General features: G+C 35.2%; 1 protein-coding gene across 1 annotated transcript; it reads right to left on the reverse strand.

The window, feature by feature from the left end:
- Positions 1–281: 281 nt before the first annotated feature.
- Positions 282–6,110, reverse strand: LOC136218476 (transcription factor MYB124-like). Its single transcript, XM_066005363.1, has 12 exons — positions 5,484–6,110; positions 5,351–5,397; positions 5,192–5,248; positions 4,970–5,042; positions 4,486–4,541; positions 4,211–4,390; positions 3,949–4,121; positions 3,627–3,772; positions 3,127–3,269; positions 2,820–3,040; positions 2,562–2,710; positions 282–984 (listed from the first exon to the last, which is right to left on the reverse strand). The coding sequence occupies exons 1-12, from the start codon at positions 5,565–5,567 to the stop codon at positions 874–876; spliced, it is 1,440 nt and encodes a 479-aa protein (XP_065861435.1). The 5' UTR covers positions 5,568–6,110; the 3' UTR covers positions 282–873.
- Positions 6,111–23,198: the final 17,088 nt, after the last annotated feature.

Genomic DNA, 23,198 nt, shown 5'->3' on the forward strand with positions numbered 1-23,198 from the left:
TATTTTAGAAAGTTGGAAGGGATGCACTTTAATTTGTATGAGGTTCCCTCTCCCTCAACTTTTAACTTTAAGCTTTAGTAATGATTATGCCTATTTCTCCACTACTAGACTTAAATATAAGGATGGGTAACATCCCTGTTGTTATTAACAACAGAAAGAGGGAGGAAGCAAGAAGAAAAGCAAAGCAGCACCATTTTTCCATTCCGTACGTAGGTAAGCACATTCTCTTCTTTTCAACATTCCAGAATTTCATTTTCAAGCTTCTCTACTAACAACAAATATGCACACCAAACCCAATACACATTTCATTCCCATGAAATGAAGTTTCTATTACATTTGAAATCAAAACAGGGAAGAGAATACTTATTCTATACCCTATGCACAACCAATAACATCCTGGTTAATCCTCCCTTTTTCCTCTCCTTCTTTAATCATATATAGGCGAGTTGCCGATGTATAATTACACTCTCTCTAACTACTACATACTAACTTCTGTACAGATGACAAATTAAACTTAACGGCAAAAACTGGGTTCCAACATCCAAACCCAAAATCAAATCAAATCAAAACAAACAAAAGAATGACACTCATTAACACCACACATATGACTATTAGGATCTTACTCTTCTAAAAGGGACAAAAGAAAAATCAACTCGAATCACGTATTTAGATGTGTCCGAGAAGAAGCTTAGAAATGCACCGTTGCATTCTAAGCAAGGACTCTTCGAATGCAGATCTAATATGCCTCCTAATAAAACTTGGGGCCATGATCATTGCTGCAATCCTAAGTACCAAAAGATATCAGCATCAGGACAGGAGCTCAAACATTTCTTTCTGTATGTATGTAAAACTGTGACTGTTCAAAGAGGTTTATTATAGACTTCGGAGGAGGGCTCTTCTGCAAGGTGGTGGCTGAGAAGAACTGATGCCTGTATTTGGACAAGGAGATTCTACTCCAAGTGTTTTTAGTAGGAAGTTCCTTTCCTGGGGAAAAAACAAAAAAAAAAAAAAAGTTAATATTCTAGTATCAATAATCCAGAAATGTTTGTGTTAAATGTGTATATAATGCCAGTAATCAGAGTTGCGAATGTTAATAAAACAAGTTTATAACACAAAATTGAGACAATGCAGGAACAGCCAACAAGATACAATTCTATGCCCTTTTTTTTTTGATCTTTTAATTTTTAATACATTATCACTGAATCTAGATTCCTAGGAAGAGGAACCAAAAGTGCTCAATTGATCAAAGCATTTGTCAAGGTATGTGGAACTGCATTTGGCATTTTTAGAAGGTCTATGCAGACTAGATAGACTAATCCAAAGATTGGTTGTTTAGAACAGTAGTCACATATAATTCAGTATTTTGGTAGTTGTTCAGATACAATTCCCTAAAGAAAGAAAAAAAAGTTATTTTTCAATAAAGCTTCCAAATAAATGGTTCATGGTACAAATAAGTTGGTGCATACTTTTCATTTGTCTCCTAACAGTTTTGTTTGACTAATTGGATTTCTCAACTTATTTGCAGAAAATTGTACATCTTTAAGTTGAAGATTTGCACAATAAGTATAGTTTTCATTTGTCTCCTAACAGTTTTGTTTGACTAATTGGATTTCTCAACTTATGTGCAGAAAATTGTACATCTTTAATAAGCATAGTTTTCATTTGTCTCCTAGTTTTGTTTGACTGATTGGATTTCTCAACTTATCTGCAGAAAATTGTACATCTTTAAGTTGAAGATTTGCACAATAAGCATAGTTCTCTGTACCCCCCTTTCTGTCTATTGTAACAATTTTAGCCACTTTGAATGGAGTCAAATTTGGCAAGTTTGTACAGGATCACAAAAGGAAGACATGAAACACAAATTTGATAGTGACAACTTGAGGTGGACTTGACACTTCATCAATGGAATTGCTCACTGCGTAAATCAGGAAAGCATCTAGACTACATTGTAACCTGGAATTTGATTCTTTCAAAGACCAAAATGGTTTAAAATGCAGCAGTAGGTTCAATTAGACAATCTTCCTAACTGATTCATGATCAGCCAACAGCAGATCCTACTAATGCAACTCCAAATGACTTGCCAATACTAATCTCAAATCATCATAGTTTGATTATCAAAAGTCTTATCTTGTTATATACTTGTCACTTTAATGCCTCATCCACATGAATTGCTGGTATAGCAAATTCAGAAGCCCGATGATACTGTTAGTTTTTAACATTTCCTTGTGAGTCGATTTTTGAAACTAAGGCCTAACTCTAACCCATGAAGGGCTGCTGCTCTTGCCACTTTATAATTCTCCCCTTCCAGTTACGGTTGTTACAAGAGTCAGGATTAAGGTAGAAGCAAGTTACAGTACTTGAATTCAATATTTTATATTTTTTCCTGCTGTTACCAAGTTGAAATAGTCGGTTACACAAAAATCATGCTTATAGGACTATGGGCTGCACTTCTACTACTGATGGTGATAATAATGGTAGTAATAAAATGAAAGTCTACATGCATACAAATAAACTATTACCAATGTGTATTTCTGCTATGGCCAAAGGTTCAAGTAACTCACACTTTCTGAAAATTTTGGGCTGGGAATGCCTGCTGCCAATGATCTGAAAAGTGGGGTAACCTGAATAGGTGAACTGAACACTGTACTTGATGAGGCAGAACCAACTATGTCATTATTTGTTTGCTCATCTAAAGATGGAAGTATCTCTCCTGCAATAAGGCTTATATTCTTTCAACTACTATACTTACAGAACTACCTACAACATTATAAGAAGAACAGTTTAGCCAGCTTGATAATCAGAAGTTAACAACATATTACCTTGAGGCATACTGACACAGGAACTAATTTCTTTCTCGCATTGATCCACTTCATTTTTATCTTTATTAACTTTAACTGATTGCAATTCATCTCCAATATCCTTGTGTAGTGAAACAAGCTCGGTTTGTGTTTCCTCTGTTTTATCAGCAGTTGTAGGCATTGTAGTTGATCCTGTACTATATTCAGAGCTGGCTGGAGATTCATCATATAGATCATCTTGCCTAAAATGTTATTATAATTAATTAGACTACCAATGATGTGCAAAACTTGTTTGAATCTGAATATGCAACAACCCAGCTTTTATTACCTCCAAGGCAGTTGACTTTCATCACTAATACTCCTTAAATCCTCTATCAAGTGTCTAAAGTCTTCAAGTTGAAAATCAATGTCAGACAATTTGTGTTTGAAGATATCATTTTCTTTGCTCTGATTAAGGAAATCTTGGAGAACCTGAAAAGCACAAATGGCTATAAGAAATCACAAGAAGCTATGTGTATGTTTCCACTTAAAGAAGAGTAGGATTCTATCATTAAGTATATGAGGAGCAATGAAATCATTTTAGGCTTTTCAAGCTCAATACTTGACAAGAACAACTCCAAATTAGTAGATATTTACATACATACTCTTCAGGAATAATATGCAACTAAGGCATTTGATCAACTTCAACCCCTAAATATTCAGTAGCATTCTCACTGTTAGTCCCCCTAATAGCAGGGATCTCACTCCTCCCAACATAGAGATTATGACTCTGATAAAAGACATGCCAGTTAATGACTTTTCCATGACAAGTGCACCAGATGAGTTCACCTTCCAAGCATTTTCCAGACTCTGGTCTGTATTCTCTGTCTTAACTTTCAATGCCAGTGAGCTGAGAAGCTCGGCTTGTTGCATTAGAGCAGTTATCTTGGGATCATCCTTTCTGAGGAATGTTCCTTGAGTCTTACTGTTTTGATCTGGTCAATGAAAAGCAAGAAAGAGATGCATTAAGTTGCGAAGAGGTAACAGACTGTATTTGATACAGATAAAATGTGCAAAACTTGTCTTGTCAATTGCAAATATCCTGATGAAATTCTGGTAATCTTCTAATCCAGATGAAAAGGGAAAAGAAAGTTTTTGTTTACGTAATTACCATGAAGTGAAACCTCATTGGGATCAATGGCATCATGCTGGAGGTCCACTTCAGCATTGCGGATATTTTGAGCCAGCACTGCAAATGGAGGCCTAGGCTGCTGAGCTCCACATTGTATATGTGATCTATCGACCAGATTGCAACGTTCTGTATCATCAGGGATGTGGGACCTCCTAATAAAATCAAACATGAGTTTTACTATTTCAAGTGCTTTTTGGATTGACTATTGTATGCAGCCATCTAATGACTTAATATCTTGTACCTGATCTTCTTAGCAGATGCTATATTTTCTGGTGTTCTATCTGCAATAGACCCATTATGCAATAAGATTCTTTTGTTGTTTGAGTTGACAAATGTACTTTTATTCTCTTTTGCTAAAGCCTCGTATTTTGCTCTCTTCTTGCACAGGGTGGAAAACCTATTCTTCACAGCATTATCGGTTCTGCATAAGAAGCACATTTAAAACAGAGATAAGGAAAACACATAATCTAAAGCATACTTCTTATGATATTAAAACAGGGAGAGAGATATCTATACCTGCCAGAAACAACTTTTGCTATTTCTGTCCATCTGTTACCAAATATTTTTTGAGCCTGCAGATCACCTCAAGTTATCAGATTTGCAACCACATTCAATGACGGGATAACTCAATCAAACTTGAACTGTGATAGTTATTTCTGATGAATCATTTGGAACCGGAAGAACAAAAATTATTTCTCAGCTTAGTCCTATTTGAAATAGTCTTAAGCATTTCAGAAACTTATTGGATGGAGAGTTGGGAAGGGAAGAAGAGAAAGGAAGGCATTAACCTTACCCCGCCAAACCCCCCAAATTGGTGGGTACAAAAAGGGGAAGAATTACAATAAAATCAATACCCTTACTAACCCTCCTAAACCTCTCATCCAATCAAGCTCTTAAGATCCAGTTATGCAGAGAGAGAGAGAAAGAATCTAGCATATATTCGAAATTTTCCATTTTTAATTGAGCTGGAAAGAAGTTGACGAAGGGATAACTGAGTTACCTCGCACAAGAGCATGTCTTCCTCCGGTGACCATCCCCCCTTTTTGAAATCAGAATTCAAATATGTGTACCACCTATAATGATATTATCAACGTTTCAAATAAGATAATGCTGGTAAGTAAAAACAGATTAATAAAAGCTTTGTGGTTTGGCTGGAGAAGCAACTCGACGGTCTAAAAGTGTAAACAGAGGATGAGTTGGATTAGTACTAGTATCCACTTACCTTCTTCTGCACTGTCTGGTTGTTTTATCCTTGAATTTAGAAGCAATGATCGCCCAACTGAAATAACAAATGATAAAAAGAAAAGCGTTAATACTATTGTACCTAACCCTTAAAATTAAAACAAGTTGAAAATTCCCAAAAAGAAAAGATTTTTCTCACTTTTCAGTCCCATGTAGACTAATTTGCTGACGGAGAATATCGTCCTCCTGCATTCATTCAACAGGCGATCCCAGTCAAAAACAAACATTGATATTGATATTCAAACTCAGAGAGAAACAGAACAGTGAGGAACCTGTTGAGTCCATGTGACTATATGCCTTTCCTTCTTCTTGGAATCTTCATTAACACTAATAATCTTCTTCTTTGTTTCTTGCATTTTGTTTCCTTCAGTTGCTCACGCACGCCCTATCTCTTTCTTTCTCTCCCCTTGACGCTCCTCCCTTTATCAAACCCAATTAGCATGCTATAAAGCCCAACCTTTATCACAACCAAAAAGAAATAAAACAAAGAAAAAGGTTTTGAAAAAAAAAAAGTAGCCAACTCTCCTCCCTTTTCGATCTTTAAAATAAATCAAGGATACTGTTTGTTTCAAAGGAAGCCCTGAATTCAATCTTTGCCTCGGATTCTAAGCTCGGGGTGATTGTTATTGGAAGAAAATCAACATATAGTAGTTGTACACTGGAAAGGGAAATAGTAATTGTGATTTACGAGGATTTGGAAAGGAGTATGTAGTTATGTACTCCTATAATGTTAGATCAAATACAGAAGAGAATGAAGAAAGGTAGAGATTGGAAATTGTGGAGATAGCGAGTGAATGAATGATGATCTGTTCCTTCATTTCCTATTGTTTCTCTCTCTATCTCTTTCTTTTTTTTTTTTTTTTGAATTCCTTTCTCTCTCTATCTCTTGAATGTATGTTTATTCTTTTATTTTATTTTTATACTATATAGTATATTAAAAGAAAGGAAGGAAATATTAAATATAGATCAAGGGATTCATGGTTGAGTGCGCGGGCATGAAGAAGGTAAGTTTGAAAAAGGCCAACGCTGAAATCCACGAGACTAACACCATCCTCAAATCTCATCCCATCAATTACTCCCACTTCCATAGCATTTATTCAATTTAGCCCCCTTTTTTTTTATTTTTTACAAAAGAAAAGGTAACTCCACATGGAAAGCTTCCAAACTTGGTTCGTATATGGTAACATAATAGAAGTAAAAGGAAACAATGAAAAAAAAAAAGAATGGAATGATCCTAAACTTTTTTGTTTATTTATTTCGATTTCAGAGAATGATATACGAACAGTTTCGTTAAAACGAGATAAACCAGAGTTGTATATTGTTTTTAATAATAACTAGTCGAAGATCCGTGCATTGCGCGAATCATATACCATATTTAACTATTTTGATAATTGATTATTTATTAATATATTACAAATTATCAGTAGCGGATGCAGGATTTCCGAATAGGGGGGCTAATTTTACCCCAACATTAGAAGAAAAAAATCATGTATAAAAATTAAAATCAAACTATGTAAAATTTTAAATCTATTGATAAATGTTAAAAAGTACTTGTTACATATACTATATTACCGATAAATGTACCTATTTTTTTACAACGGTTAAGCTACCGATAGTGGCAAACTTAGTGCCCGAAATCACGAATTTTGGAAATGTTGCAAAATGGCTTCATCTTAAAAACCTAATAAAAAAAGACTAAATACATCATTTGCCCGTTGAACTTGTATAAAATATTCAGTTAGCCCCCCTGAACTTGTATAAAATGTAATCAATTGATCACTCGGTAGCAAAAAAGTAAGTTAAATGCAGAAGATGTATTCCACGCATCTTAAAATTTTATTACATAATTCAAAAATAGATTAAAAATGAAGTTATTAATTGTTCAATTATGAAACGTGTCTTCTCTAATATTAGAACCACATACCCCGATCTTGATCGTTTTACTTTTTTTAAGACACGTGTAATACATCTTTCGTATTTAACTTACTTTTTTGCAACTGAGTGGTTAATTAATTACATTTTGCGCAAGTTCAGGGAGCTAATTGAACATTTTATGCAAGTTGAGGGGCTATGGGACACTTTGAACGGTTAGTGGACAATCAAGTTTTTTGGACAAGTTCAGGACAAATGATGTATTAAGCCTAAAAAAACAAGTTAAAGAACCTACCATAAAAAAAATTAAATAACAACTTAAATTAAACACCAAATCAAAACCCATAATTAAATCTTCAAATTAGAATCCCCAAATCAAAATCTCTTAATTAAAACTCTTAAATCAAAACCCCTTATTTAAACCCTCAAATTAGAACCCATAAAAAAAACTCTTAATTAAACCCCTAAATCAAAACCCTAAAATCAAATTAAGGTGATTCACAATCTAATCAAAACTCCTAAATTAAATTTCCAAATTAGAACCCCAAATCAAAACCCCTTAATTATAAATTTAATACAACCTAAATTAAAATCTCTAAATTAGTTCAATCCAAAATCTAAATAAAACAACCCTAATTTATTTAAAACCTAAATTAATTAAGATAAATGAGAAAAAGAAAGAAAAAAGATTTATTGACTGATGGTGTTAGAAGACTGAGAAAGAAAAATATATAAAAAAGGACTAAAAATATAATTTTTAAACAAAAATGGAGAGAGGCCGGAAGAGTAGTTTGCATCTTATTCATTTTTATAGCCCTTTACCAAAACGACGTCATTTTGGTAAAGGACAAAATTAAAAAATAAGTGTCCAACCCATTAGGCTGGGCACAAACCCTAATCTTCTTCTCCTTCTCTATCGAGAATGACAAGGAAAGCAGCAGCCAGCCATGGCTGCTGCAAAAACAGGGAGGCTAATTTTCCCCACCTGTAAGTTTTTGGAGGCAGCGCCGGCGTTGGGGGACTGGCGCCCTGAGGCGTCGGGCTGCGTCCGCCACTGATAATTATTGTATTTTTTATTATTATTTTTTAATAATAATGTTTGGATTATAATTAAAAAAAATTATTTTTGTACACTATTTTTAATATAATATATAAAAAAATAATTATGTAACAAAAATAAATATATTTATAACAATAATAAAATACTCATATTTTATATTTAAAAAATTTATAGAATCCACGCATCACGCTTATTTAGAATACTACTATAAATAGATTTTTCATAATCTTAATATGTTTGAAATAACGGTATATCAACTGAGTAAGAAAACAGTGAATGTAGTCGTAGTCTTGTAAAATCCAAGATCAAATGAACAACAATTATGATTTTTATTGCGAGAAGTATCAAATCCATGAATAAAAAATTAAAACGAATGATTATAATTTGATTCTAAAGTAGTATGAGATCGCATATGACGTATTTCTATATCACACGCATCAATATCAACCTACTTAAAAAGTTACACAATGAGAAAATAAATGAAAGAGATATGATCGCCCAATTAAATAATTTTCATTTGAAATTAATAAAAAATTTAATTAATAAATTTTAAAATTTGAAGATAGAAGTGAATATACGAAAATGTTACAATTTAACTTGTTATCATTTTTGGTACAAATAAAATTGTTGTAAAAACTTAATTGCTAAACCATTAATTTACTAACGTATGAATGTCTTGTTGTTCTCCTTTATAAAATACCAATTTGATACATTGGTTCATCAGAGAAACTTCTTAAATAAAGAATACTAATAAAAACTCTTGAAATATGATATCTCAAGGATCAAATTATGTCGGAGCTCCATTTGTGGGGGGTGCCGTTGGGTTCGGCCAGGGGGACTCCGATGCTTAAATCAGTAAAGTATAGAATAATGATAAACAGTAAGCATGAAGAATAGTATGGAAAGTGTACCTCAATGTCTTAGGATATGAGGCTATTTATACTAGAATAGTTGTAACCATCGATCTAGTAACTAGAAGGTCTTCCATTAATGCAACTTCAATGGTAGTTACTATGCTCATTCAAGTGTGACCGTTAACTCATTTAAGGAGTTATTACTTGTCATTAATGATTTCGGTTTCCATAAAGGGAGACAACACCGACATTCTTTGGGCGGATCGATGTCGGATGGCGCGTCTCCCAAGATATGGCGGTTGTAAGGCTCTTTAAGATGTCTGATCATCTTGAGGCGTATCTCTTGGCCATGGAACTCCTTTTGGCATATGACTTGCTCTGTATGCCATCCGAGGTGGCGGATCTCTTAGTCATAACTGATGTCTAAATGCTCCTTTGGTCCTCTATTACATGAAGCATTATAGATTCGCCCATGGATAATATCTGGATGTTATCAGAAGCCCCCCTAAAAGTGTTAATTAAGTCCTTTAGGGCTTTTCGTCTTCCGCACGTTCTGCCTATTTGGCGGCCTATCGATGGGCATTTTGTTCTAGGACATTAGATCAGTGACAAGTGTCACTTCAGAGCTCGAGTTTCCAAATGATGACATCATTCTTCCCTTTAAAACCTTGGGCTTTTCTCTCTCCTGGGTTTTTACCCATTTGCTTCTTTGAATTCTCTTTCTGCGTTTTCATCTTTCTTAGCAACTCTCTCTTCTCTCTTCAGGATTTCCAAGTCTTCCATTCGTTCCAACCTCGATTCATGTAAGTTTGCTCTTCTTGCTCTCCTTTTTTTTCATGTGTTCCAGTTTTGAGCTGTTAGGTTTTAGTGAGAGTTCTTCTAGTGGGAGTTCTTCTAGTGACAACATCTCTGATAGGACGGTGAGTTGTGAGTTCAAAAGTTCGAAAAACTTAGGGAGAACCAAGAGGTTAATCAACCAGAACTTTCTTTGGCGAGATGATCTGCTTTTGTATTGGATCCTCTCGAAACGTGCACCATCTCCCACTTCACCTCCTTGTTTTCTAGGTGGTTAAGAATTTGTTTGGCTTCCTCCACGTATTTGACTAGAGTTTCATCATTTACGCTGAAATTTTTGATCATCTGGTTCACCATCAGTTTGGAATCACTGTAGATCACGACTCGTTCAGGTGTAATATCTTTCAACAAGCAGAGTCTAAGAATTAAGGCTTCATACTCTGTAGTATTATTTATCGCTGGAAAGTCCAGTCTGGCTAAATAATGTATTTTGATATATTCTGGACCCTTGATTACAACCCTTATCCCAGCGCCTTCTGTTGATGATGCGCCATCTGTGTACATGGTCCACTCTTCCGATTTTTCTTTTGGAGGGTTAGCAGTTTCTTCAGTGAATTCATTTATGAAATCCGCCAATACCTGGCTTTTGAGGGCGGATCTTCCTTCATAGCGAACATTGAATTCTCCTAGACGGATCGACCACTCCATTAACCTACCAGAAGTGTCTGGTTTCTGCAGCACCTTTCTCATCGGAATGTTGGTTCTAACAATAATTGTATGCGCCTGAAAGTAGAGTCTGAGGCAGATTGAGGTTGTGACAACCGCCAATGCCATTTTATCCAACCTCGAATATCGAATTTCTGCATCCTTCAATACTTTGCTGACATAGTAGATAGGATATTGCTGACCCTCTTCTTCTCCGATCATCACTGTGCACACCGCCTTGTCCGTAACATATATCTACATGTATAAATCTTCTCCTTTGATAGGCCTATTCATCAAGGGAGGTTTGGCGAGGAATTGTTTGATGCCTTGAAAGACTTGCTGACAATCTTCTGTCCACTCGAATGTCTTCTGTTTTTTATTACTTCGACGAAGAACTTGAGAGAGAAAGATGTTGCAGAGAGAAATAGAGAGAGAGAGAGAGCAAGAGCAAAGAAATTTTAGGTGTAAAGGGAAGAAGTGTATTTTTAGCCTTTTTATAGGCAAAATGAGGATAGGTGAGAGGTTGGAGTCCATAGGTCAGAAACAGTACCAATAATGATCTAGTTTCTGACATTAATGCAATGATGACGCATGAATTAGGTCATAGTTAATGATGGATGTGTTGTCATCTAGCTTCTAGGTTTACTAAGCGTGCTAACCCTAGAATACGTGGCATGCATTCAAAAGAGACAAATAGCAATCAAGCATTTATCATTCAGAAGCATAAATTTATAGCACTCAGAACTACTAAAGAGAATTGAACATACCTATTGATTCTTTCAGAGCACAAAATTGCTATCTTGCCAGAGGCTTGGTGAAGATATCAACAAGTTGTTCTTCCGAAGGTACATTGTTCTTCCGAAGGTACATAGATCAACTTGATTTCTCCTTTAAGGACATGATCTCTTATAAAGTGATTGTTGAAACACATTTTCCACACTAATTTTGATTATGACAAAAATATTAAATGATAATTTATATTCCATAATTAGTTAAACATTAAAACTAAACATTGATTTTAATTGGACTAATTGTTTGTTAAGTGTATGTTTGATTAAAATGAATGAAAGAAAGGTAAATAGACCAAGGCTTTGAAATTTGATCAAAAGGCCCAAAGGCACATTTCAGCCCAAGTGTTGGAAGGATCCAGAAGCAAAGCCCAAAGAAATGATGATTACTTGTTCCGGGAGATGAATATCAAGCCACAGTTGGCAAGATTAACATTGACTCTGGATCACTGACATTGCACCTTCATATAAGGAAAGAAGTACAAGGAGCAGACGGTTTGTCCCCTAGTTAACTTGGAAGCTTTACCTCATTTGTGCAAACCGTCAGACTCCCTCTACCAAGCACTCAGAAGCATATTGTCTCCTGGACACAACTAAAAAGAAAAGATCAACGATTGGCTGCGAATACTAAATGTTGAAGATGAAAGGAATAAGAGGAGCCTTTCCCTCCAACGGTTATTTCAAAATTCAAAATGACCCAGCTTCAAGTGTCACTATAAAATCCACATCATTTGCTCATTTTAGACTTGATCAATCATCGCTGAAATCTAGAAAGAATCATCCATGAAGTTCCAAAAGCAAAGCAAAAGGCTCATACACATTTACTGTTTTCATTCGTGTAATAGCTTGTAGTTTTTCATTGTGTTCTGAGTAAGAACAAACTTATTAATAGCTTAGAAAGATTAGAAGCTCTTCTTTTCACTTTGGTTATAAGTGAGTAGTAAGAGAGGTAGATAGATAGCTGAGTGTGGAGTGTAAAGGATGGTACTTTATAGAACCTCTGTATCTATTGTAAGGGTTTATGCTCTACCTATTGAAAGAGTTCACTAGTGGATTAAAAACCTGGAAAATGTATTCTGGGGACTGGATGTAGACAGGAGGCCAAACCAATATAAATCGATGCATAACTATTTCTCTCACCCTTTCCTTCTAATATATTTATACTACTTGCATTTGTATTTAAATATATAACTTGTGCTTCTGACTATTGTGCCCAATAGCCTGTTTAAATAAGTCACACATAGGCTCTTCCAGTTAAGTGGCCTTGTGTATAAAACGTTCAGAACCAGAATCAAACTTTATTCCTACCTAACGCAGCAAATGAAGTTTGCCTCTGATTCCGAGCTTGCCTTGTCTTGTGCTATTGAACTAAATTTTGTGAGAAAGTATTAAAGGCTTAAATTTACCCAACAGTTCCATTCACCCCCACCCCTTTGCATTTCTTTATGTTTTAAATGTAAACTTGATGGATTGTTAATTTAGTTCGGTACTTATGTTTGAATTCTAAACATTTATATGAATTCATTTCGTTTAGATATTTGAAATTGTGTGTATTTTAATATCATTTAAAAATTTAGGTTTACTTAAAAATTATGGTTAACCGTTGATTTTTTATTAACCAGTAAGAATTGGTTAAAAACCGTTAACCGGAAAACCTAACCGAAATTAATGGTTAACCGATTGTATGGTTAATGATAGGGGCATTTCGTTCCTATCTTTTAGCGTGATTTACGGTTTAATTTTAGATGAAATAGATAAGTTTAATTGCAAAAATAAAGTGTTTTAATAAAATAACGAAATAAAAATAAAATCCGTACTTTCGGTTAATTTTCCTTATTTTTGATTAATTTAGAAAATAAAACGTCAAGCTAACTCGGCTCTCGAGAATTGTATTTCAGGTATGAGCAAGGAGCGAAAATCCACCGACATACGTGGGGCGTATCACCCTTCACGCGGGGCGTATCACCCTTCACGCGGGGCGTGGAACACTTGGTCAGAAATAATTGTTCAATCCACAGGCACCACGTGGGATCTACTCACCGATACGCGGGGCGTATCAACCTCCACGCGAGGCGTGTGACATATGTCAGAAATGATAAGCCTAATCCCGAAAGTCAGTCTGTATGGTCTCCCAGAGTCAATTGCTCCTACGCGGGGCGTCCCACCTTACACGCGGGGCGTGTAAGGAAGTTCTTCGACCTAAAAGACTCAGAGACTTATTTATGCGAGGCGTGCTTCAACTACGCGTGGCGTAAAAGACCCAATTCAAGCAATAAAATCTCAGAAACTCAACCACGCGAGGCGCACCCCAGTCTACGCGAGGCGTGGTTGAGACAACAAGATCTGGATTTGGTCCACATGCAGGAGATTTCTGACGGAATGGGCAAATACGCGGGGCGTCCCCCACCATACGCGAGGCGTGTCATGGGAAATCTGCAGAAAATCATGTTCCTCCATGCTTGTATCTTGTGAAATTACAACTCTACCCCTAGCTTGATGTGTATAAATAGGAGTGACTAGCACTCATTTAAGGATCCAAGCTTTTGATATACAAAACTCTTGTTATATAGTTTTAGATTTTATTTTTATAGCAAATCTCTATCACCTTGAGAGCTTGTTCGTTGATTCTGGCATTCCGTCAAGTTCCGTTCCATCTCAGTTCACCAAGCTCGAGAGTTCCACCTCCAAGTCCTAAGAGACGGCCTTGAGTCCGGTTAGCTAGTTCCGAGGGTGGATTCTTCCCTTTTCACTTGCTAATTAGCTTGTACTCTTCCCATGTACTAGGCTTGGTTGTATTTCATATTTACATTCTCCATATCTATAATTTATGATTCATAATCTCTTTTTCTATATATGTGTTGATGTCTGTTACTTGTTTTGATACTCGTAATTGATTATTGTGTAGGAGAACGCGATTTTCGACGCCATTCGGGCTATCTTTAGGGATTCATATAGGTGTTGCCTTATCGGAAGTGACGCTCTGGAAACCGTAGGAATTGACAAACCACGGAACTTACGGGCCCTAATTTCTGGTCCCAAGCATTAGACACGCCTTGACTAGGAACCACGTAGTCTAAGTACTTCACGGGTCGGTCACACTACACGTAGTCGTCATTGCAAGAATAAATCGTTAACCGTATATATATTGGGAGTCATTATTTGTCATATTTATAACTTATCGCCATCCGCATCATTTCGTAGAGTTTTGTTATATAAATTTGTCTATCCCGTAGTTAGGAGTAGTTTATAGTTGTTCCCCGAATCAACTCAAAGTATTCACCGCTTAGATAACATATAAAACCGAGTCGTTTAATACTTGTAGTTATAAATCCCGTGGATTCGATACCCGGTCTTAACCGGATTATTACTTGATACGACGGGGTACACTTGCCCTTAAGTAGTGGCGTCTAGTAGAGATAGAGCATTTAGGAAGATCACATCCATAGTCGTAGCGCACTTATCATAACATACACTTCGTCGTTTAAGAGCTCTACCGGACACCCCATCAGTTAACTGATGTGTATGGACCGGTTTCGGTTTGGTTAATTTTTTTACCCAATGGACCAGTTAACCGGACAGTGCCCACCCCTAACATGTGGTATCAGAGCCTAAGCCCTGTTTATTAAGATAACACTATCTTGAGCTAGATTCCTAATAGCAGCCAATAGCACATGTTTCCTTCCGGGAAATGAGACAACTCAAATCCTCCTAAAAAGATTGTCAATAACCAGACTTCCTTCATTCTTTTGATTGAACTATACATTTTGGAAAAACAGAATGAAGAACTTCATCTAAGCACAAAACATGAGTGCCTGGTTGGCAATAGTGAAAGTCCTTTATGACCCTTATGAAACAGTTGAAGGAGTTACAACTCTCAAAACTGAAGGTAAGTGGTCAGAGGATAACTTAAAGAAGCTCAAGAATAATGTCTCGGCTATCAATATGCTTCATTGTGTTCTAGATGCTGTAAAGTACAATAAGATTTTAGGATGTGAGTCAGCACATGAGATGTTGAACAAGCTGGAAGTCACCTATGAGGGAACCAGCAAGGTTAAAGAGTCAAAGGTCAATCAAAATATGAGGCTCTATGAACTCTTTAAGATGAAGGAAGGTGAAGGCATCTCTGAGATGAATGCTAGATTCACAAACATCATAAATGAGCTCAAGAGACTTGGAAAAGTCTTCTCAGAGGAAGAGCAAGTAAAAAAGATTCTCAGAAGCCTTCCGAAAGGAAAAAAGTTATCGAAGAAGCTCAAGACTTAACGAAATATAAGTATGATGAGCTGATTGGATCCCTTCTGATTCACAAAATATCAATGAAGAATTTCAAAGCCAAAGAAAATTCAGAAGATAAGAACTAGAAGCGAATAGTGCTTAAAGCTGATTCCTTAGAAGAAAGCACTACTGATGATGAAGATGTGGCAATGTTCACCTGTGATAAGCCCAAAATATACCTTTAATAGCATGCATAGATATGTCAATTTCATGTAAAAAATACATTAATTAAATTATTTTAGAAATATTTCACGTTGGTATTTGTTATTTGTGTGCAAGGTGTTAATTGTTTGGAAAAATCCAAATAGGAGCAAAAATGGAGTAGAAATGAGTAAGAAATCAAGTTTTCAGTGAAAGCCGCGTACGAGAATCAAAAGCCGCATCAGAGAATTGAAGCACATAACCAAAAGAGGAAGAAAATAGTTTATATCACTACAGAGATTCTAAAAATCTCTGTAGCGACACGCGCCCAGAAGCCTTGTGCGCTCCTTCCTTCCTCTTCCCCAAATCTCTGTTGAGATTCTTGAAATCTCTATAGAAACAGTAAACAATTTCAGCACAATTAACATGTTTTTTTCCAAATGATGCATCCTTTCATCCGGATAGAGGCAACTCTTCACCAACGGACACGTCTCTTCAGCACACCTCTTGGACAATTATAAATAGAGGAGGAATTCAGAGTTTCAAAGTTGTTGTAGTTAGAATTTTGTTAGATACATACCTGTTAAACAAAGTTACAAGTTGTGCAAATAGGTATAGATACAAGATACAGATTTTATTGTTTACATTAGAGTTTTATTTGAAGTCGAGTTTATACTCTGTAGATCGACCGAGCGGTGCTATTTCGAGGATTCAACGAGAAGAACCAGTATTGGGGGTGACCCACGGTCTAATAAACCTACGAAGTTGAGTAAAGGATTGACAACCCGAAACTCTTCCTAGTCAAATGCCATTCAAACTTCTTCTTCTCTATTAACTTGAGATGTTTCAATTCAAACTAATAAATATCTTTTTAATTCAATTCCATCTTTACTGTTGTTTTATTTTTAGTCTGATCTAGCGATATTCTTTAAGTAATTCTAACGGGTGTTTCATGCAAAGCATTTAAACATATCTGGGTATTTTTCATGCTAACTTGTTGGGCACTTAAACAAATCAAAGTTATAAGTTGTGTTTTCACTTAGTATAAATAAGCCTTGAAATGAACTTTAATCTAAACATAATTTCTATAAATTGTAATCTTAACTATAACCAAAATTAGAATCAGAAACCTTTTTAAACCATTTAACGATTTTTCTATTAACCTCGAGAAAACGAATTTAATCAGAATTATAGTTTTTATTACCAAAACGTTCCCTGTGGGATCAATATCTTTTATTACTACAGGCAATACCGTGCACTTGCGGAAATCGTGCAACAACCTGCAAAATGAAGCGGATGTTCTGAAAAAGTGATTAGTATAAGAAGCCATATAGAAGGTTTGAGAAACCAAGAAAGGAACATGGTAAAACCAAATCTCGGAAGGACTCTTCCAAACTCATCACCTGTTTTGAATGTCAGGACACATCAAGTCTAACTGTCCAGTACTGAAGAAAGACAAGAAGTTTGGGAAGAAGGCAATGATAACAACTTGGAGTGATAAAGATGAGTCTTCCTCCTCAGAAGGTGATGCTGCTGAGATAGCCCATGTTTACACTTGTATAGAAATGATAAATGCTCCGTGTGATTTCTATGCACTTGTAAAGAAGTGCAATAAAAAAGATAAGGGCATTAGATAGAAGATGTGATAAGATTGAGGAAGTCAAACTCTTTGACATCCGACATCTCCTTCATGACAACACTTGGCAAGATGAAAATTTGAAAATCATGCATAAGTTTGTCCCTGAGGTTCAGAAAGAATCTAAAATCCTTCAGAAGGATATCACATCTATTCAGAGTCACCTGACTCCGAATCAAAATAGCCACCATCGTCAGTACACTGGAAGTAATTCTTCGAGTAGGAAAGGATGCAATCCACAAAGGAATGTTCAACTCATCGACAGTAAGCCTAATTTTATAATCCTTACTGCTCCTAGGATAGATAATGTTTTCATGCTTAACCTAGAAAATAAGGTTTCAAAAGAATTTTGTCTTGTCTCAAAGGGAGAAAATTCCTGGCTATGGCACAAAAGACTTGGTCATGTAAGCATGGACCTTCTGGCCAAATTAGCAAGAAAGCTATTAGTTGAAAGACTGCCAACTCTGAAATTTGAAAAGAATCAATTGTGCAATACTTGTCAAGCGGGAAAGCAAACTAGAAAATCTTTTAAAAGTAAAAATCGTGTATCAACCAAACGTCCTCAAGAAGTTTTACACTTGTAGCAGTGGATGAAGGAAAATAGACAAGCCTAGGCGCAGCGGAATAATAAAATTTTATCTATTTCCCTTTTCCAAGATCTGTTAATTGTTATTTCATATAAAGAGGGATAAAATGAAATACCTTTTTCTGAAGAACTATCTACAGTTGCAAACGAAGTGCCCACAACTCTTAATCCGTGTATCACGAACAACAAAAAAAAAACAACACAGAAAAGAAAGACGATTAGTAATCAACCTTAATAAATAGCAATCGCAATGACTGCCTCTAACGGAATCGATACGAGATCAAAGAGAGAGTAAGAAAGATTGTAAATTAGTCGGGACAATTTCAGAACGGTTCCTCTAGTCACCTTCTATGTGTTGGCCGAAATTCACAGTTAGGGAGTCTATTTATAGACTTCTCAAAACCCTAACCCTAGTTGTATTAGTCAATTAATTAATTAGAATTTTATTCGGAATAGAATTACTAATTAGATAATTAAATAAACACTTATTATTATTATCTAAATAATAATCAATTATATTTAGACAATAATAATACTAATCCAATTAGTTATTTAATTTATGTTAGGCATAATTAATTAGAGTTATAATCACATTAAAATCTCTAATTAATATTATCAGATAATCTTTTAATTTAATTCACAACTATAATCTAATTATAATCATTAATCAAATTAATTATCCCTAATAATACTCTAAATTTCGGCCCATGTAGTGTGTCCCACTAATTACAATTTCGTCCTCTGGTTCCAAGTCCCATATGCGATCCATTAGGTCTTTTATTACTACTAGCCGTATATATCCTTTGAAATTAATTCATCCTGATTAATTCCAACATATATATAACGGAATACCGTCGCGAGCTGTTACTAGCAGAACCTATGATATTCCCCCAGAGCAATTAAGAAGTTAGGTTGATAACTGACGTTAACCTTTCTACATTAGGTACAGTATAATACGATCCTTCATCAACTATATCCTTTTGGTCAATTCCTTATAACCATGGAACATGTCAAGGTTACATATAACGAAGAGTCCATTTTACTTGTACATGTTGAATTTACTTTGAAAGATAAGTTAAGTGAAATTTCTATTTCTACTTCTTAACTCTATCACCTTGCAAGGATTTCAGTCAATTCACCACAAGCGGCCATTTGGATATATCTCCAATTTAGCAGGAGTGACGAATGCTTAATCTAACATTAACTATTCTGCAATTACTTTATGTGATATCCAACCCTGCTCTCACGCACCCCAGGCACTCACCTGTAGTGGATCGTGCTCACACAGAATCATAGTATCACACTCCATAATCCAAAATCACTAATTAATGAATGTTTGAGTCTGAGGATTAGTTATACCTACTAATACCAATGAGATGAACAGTTGACACTTAGATAAATCAATCCATACTGTTATCTCAAGTTGGGTCCCAATCCTAATGAACTCCTTCACCGGGTCCATGTAATTGTCTAGATATCTCTATATCTAAAGCTTGTGAGATCAGCTCTTTGTCTCAATAGAAAACATTGTTACATGCAAGTCTCAACAATACTAATATTTGATATATGTAAATCAAAGAGTTAAATGAATTATACAAATTAATTAGGATATGCATAATACTTATTTTGTATAGGTTATATTTGTCTAATATGTACTTGATACAGTTTGATTAGATTAAATATAAGGGATACGAAATTAATAAAGTTAAAATTGGATGTAAATTAATTTAAAATGTTAATTTGATTAACTTAAATATTACATAAATAGTTTATGTAATCAACCAATTAAATTTAATTTAATTGAGTCTTTGCATGTTTGTCATTATGGACATATTAGACCCCTCTATAATTTTTATTTAGTCTTTTGGTATTTTTGAAATAGGGTCTGCGTGTCCTGCCTCTCATACTCTCTATTGTATTTCTCTTCTCATCCAAATCCCTTCAATTAAGTTGAAGTTTTCTAGAAATTGAATATTGTTGTAATTTCAAGGTGCCAAGAAAAAGACGGAGGACCTGAAGGAGAAATATGTAATAGTTAGTATTTTCCTATGGTTGACCTTTTATTCCGTTTCTGGCTCAACAGAATAAATTTAGATAACGTGTCCATAATTGCCAATAGAAAATGTATGCGTATCTGATGTATGCTAACGCAAATCAATACTAGGTTAGATTATGAGATTTAAAATAAAATCCCTAACTAATTAAAAGTTAAGTCTATAAACAAGTTATGAAATCAGTTGCCCCTCCCTAATGTTATAATTCAGCCGGCAGTATCTGGGGGCCTTGGGTTATTGAGCAAGCTCAAGATTGGGGACTTATGGGTAACACCTGAATTATTTGAAAAATAGTTTGCACGAACATAAGGGTAATGACTTAAACTAGATTGGAATAATTGGATGAGCAAACTCATGTTGTTCTAAACTAATGGGCAAAATGGTTGGGATTGATAGCAATAAATATGAGTTACTAATGTGGTTAGTAACCCAATAACCTAGGAATCATATGGTTGATGTGATCGATTAAATGAATCTACCTAATAAATGAAACTAGCTTGTTGAGCAAACTCAATGTGAAATTTCAGGAGTTAGGATCCTAGCTCACTAAGTGATTTGTGAAATTCTTCGAATTAATATTGAGGGTTATTAATTTGGTAAAATAGTGGGAGCAATTTAAAATAAATTAAAGTCCTATGTTTTAAATTGAAATAAATTAAAGCAAATGAATAACATCTGTCACTCTTTCTCACCCTCAGGTTATATTAATTACACTCTTAAAATCATGTCTAAAACCGATCTGCGAAATATTCTTACCGATAACAAACTGGATGGTTCAAACTTCACCGACTAGTTTCGTAACCTCAAAATCGTTTTGAAGTTAAAAAAGATAGGGTATGTATTGGATACATTGATACCCGCTGTTCCGATTGATGATACTCCCATAGAAGAGATCGATGCTTATCAGAAGCATCGGTCTAATGATGATCATGTTGGGTGCATCATACTTACATCTATGATACCAGAACTTCAGAGGCAACATGTGAAGGAAAATAGGCTAACGTTTGGCAGCGGAAATATAAAAATTTTAACCTATTTCCATAAACCCAAGATTCGTTAATCGTTATTTCATATAAAGAGGGATAAAAGAAATACCTTTTAGAAGTTCTATCTACCGTTGCAAACGAAGTGCCCACAACTCTTACTTCGAGTTCCCAAGCACAAAACAAAACAATTGAAGATCAAGTTAGAATCAACCGTATATAACAACCAAAGTAGATTGTCTCTAATTAATCAACACAAGATCAAGGATAAAGAGAAAAGAGATGAAAATCAATTGAACGGAAGGAAGCGGTAGATAATCTCGTCCTCGAACAGGGGGGTCCAAATTCTCTCTCTTGGTTGCTTAGTATGTTTCAAAAATTGCATATGAGGGGGTATTTATATCCTCTTGTATCTAAACCCTAGTTAGATAGAATTAGGTTACTGAATAAGAATTTAATTCGGAATATAATTCTTATTTATTATCTATAATTATATCTTAAATATAAAGATAATATTAGTAACCTTATAGGATAATAATAGGAGTAATATAATCTAATTAAAAACTCCTAACTTATTTATCCTTTAATTAATTTAATTCATAATCCTAATCTAATTAGAATTGATAAAATCAAATTAATTATTTATGTATTTTATATACATAAAATCGCCCCCCTCATTAACTGGGCCTTATTGGGCTCAGTTGGGCTTCCATCAATTAATTAACATCTGTTTCTCTTTTGGGTTCCAAGTCTTATGTGTGACCCATTAGGTTCTTATTGCTTCTAGCCGTATGCAACTATTAAATTAATTTTCACAGAATTATATTTAATCTTTGCATAACGGAATGAGTACGCAAAATGTGATTGGCAAATCCGAAACATTCCCCCAGAGCTATAAGAAGACAGGTTGATTCTGTCGTTGACCTTTCCGTATTAGTTACAGTATTATTCGATCCTTTATCAACTACATCCTTGAACTGAATCTTACGACTATGGATAATGTCAAGTCACATATAGCGAGACGTTCGTTTTACTTGTACAGGCCGAGTCAACTCCAATTAGATAGGTTAAGAGAAATCTGTATTTCAATCTTAAGCTATCACCTTGCAAGGATTTAGAGTCAAGTCTTCCACAAGCGATCCATGGACATATCTCTCATTTATCGGGAGTGATAAATGCTCAGTCCAATGTATAACTATCCTGCAATTACTTCCTGTGATACCCAACGTCTGCCGTTCACACCCTAGAGTCATCTCTGTTAAGGATCGTGTTACAACAGGATCAAAGCGTCACATTCCGTAATCCAGAATTACTAATTAACATTCCTTTGAGTCTGAGGATTACTTATACCTATTAATACCAATGAGATAAACATGTGACAAGGATGAATCTACCCATCCTGTTATCTCAAGTCGGGTCCCCAATCCTAATGAACTCCTTTTCATTGGATCCACGTAACTGTCCAGATATCTGTATATATGAAGCTTGTGAGATCAGCTTTCTGTCGCGATAGAAGATATTGTTACATGCAAGTCTCAGCAGTGATATGTCAATCCTAAACATATTACTTGACTTGGGGTGGTTTTAAGTTTATTAGTTTATTATAAAGTTTCGTCTCACTTCATGCTTGTATGAACACTTTATAATCACTTTAAACAAACTTACAGATTTCCTTTTATTAGACTTTATTTAGTTCTTAAAAGGGATTGCCTTTATATAGTTATGAAACCATATCTCATTAAAACAAATGATATAAAGAACACTTCATTTACATTAAGTTTGTATCCTAGAACAATTGTCTATAGGACACTAAAACCCCAACATACTCCCACTTGGACTAAAGCCAATTGTTTCTACAAATTATCCCAGTAGAAGTTAGATGACGATCATGTACTTTCTGGGTTAAGGGCTTTGTCAACGGATCTGCAACGTTGTCCTCAGTAGGTACTCTTTCTATTCTCACATCTCCTCTTGCCACAATTTCTCTTATAATGTGGTATCGCTTCAGGTAATGCTTGGATGCATTATGAGACCGTGCTTCCTTTGCTTGCACAATGGCTCCATTGTTATCACAGTACAATGTAATGGGATTTACAATGTCAGGCACCACACCAAGTTCAGTAATGAACTTCTTAATCCAAACTGCTTCCTTTGCTACTTCCGCAGCAGTGATATACTCTGACTCGGTCATAGAGAAAGCTACGCTTCCTTGCTTGGAACTCTTCCAGCTGACCGCGC

Source organism: Euphorbia lathyris, chromosome 2, assembly GCF_963576675.1.
Source record: "Euphorbia lathyris chromosome 2, ddEupLath1.1, whole genome shotgun sequence".
NCBI classification, from domain to species: domain Eukaryota; kingdom Viridiplantae; phylum Streptophyta; class Magnoliopsida; order Malpighiales; family Euphorbiaceae; genus Euphorbia; species Euphorbia lathyris.

Excerpts from the sequence above, each read along its gene's own strand:
- LOC136218476 (XM_066005363.1), bottom strand. The coding sequence starts at position 5,567 with ATGCAAGAAACAAAGAAGAAGATTATTAGTGTTAATGAAGATTCCAAG. Across the intron at positions 5,398-5,483 it reads TAGTCACATGGACTCAACAG|GAGGACGATATTCTCCGTCA; the intron begins GTTCCTCACTGT and ends GAATGAATGCAG. Across the intron at positions 985-2,561 it reads GCCCAAAATTTTCAGAAAGT|GAAAGGAACTTCCTACTAAA; the intron begins GTGAGTTACTTG and ends TTTTTTCCCCAG.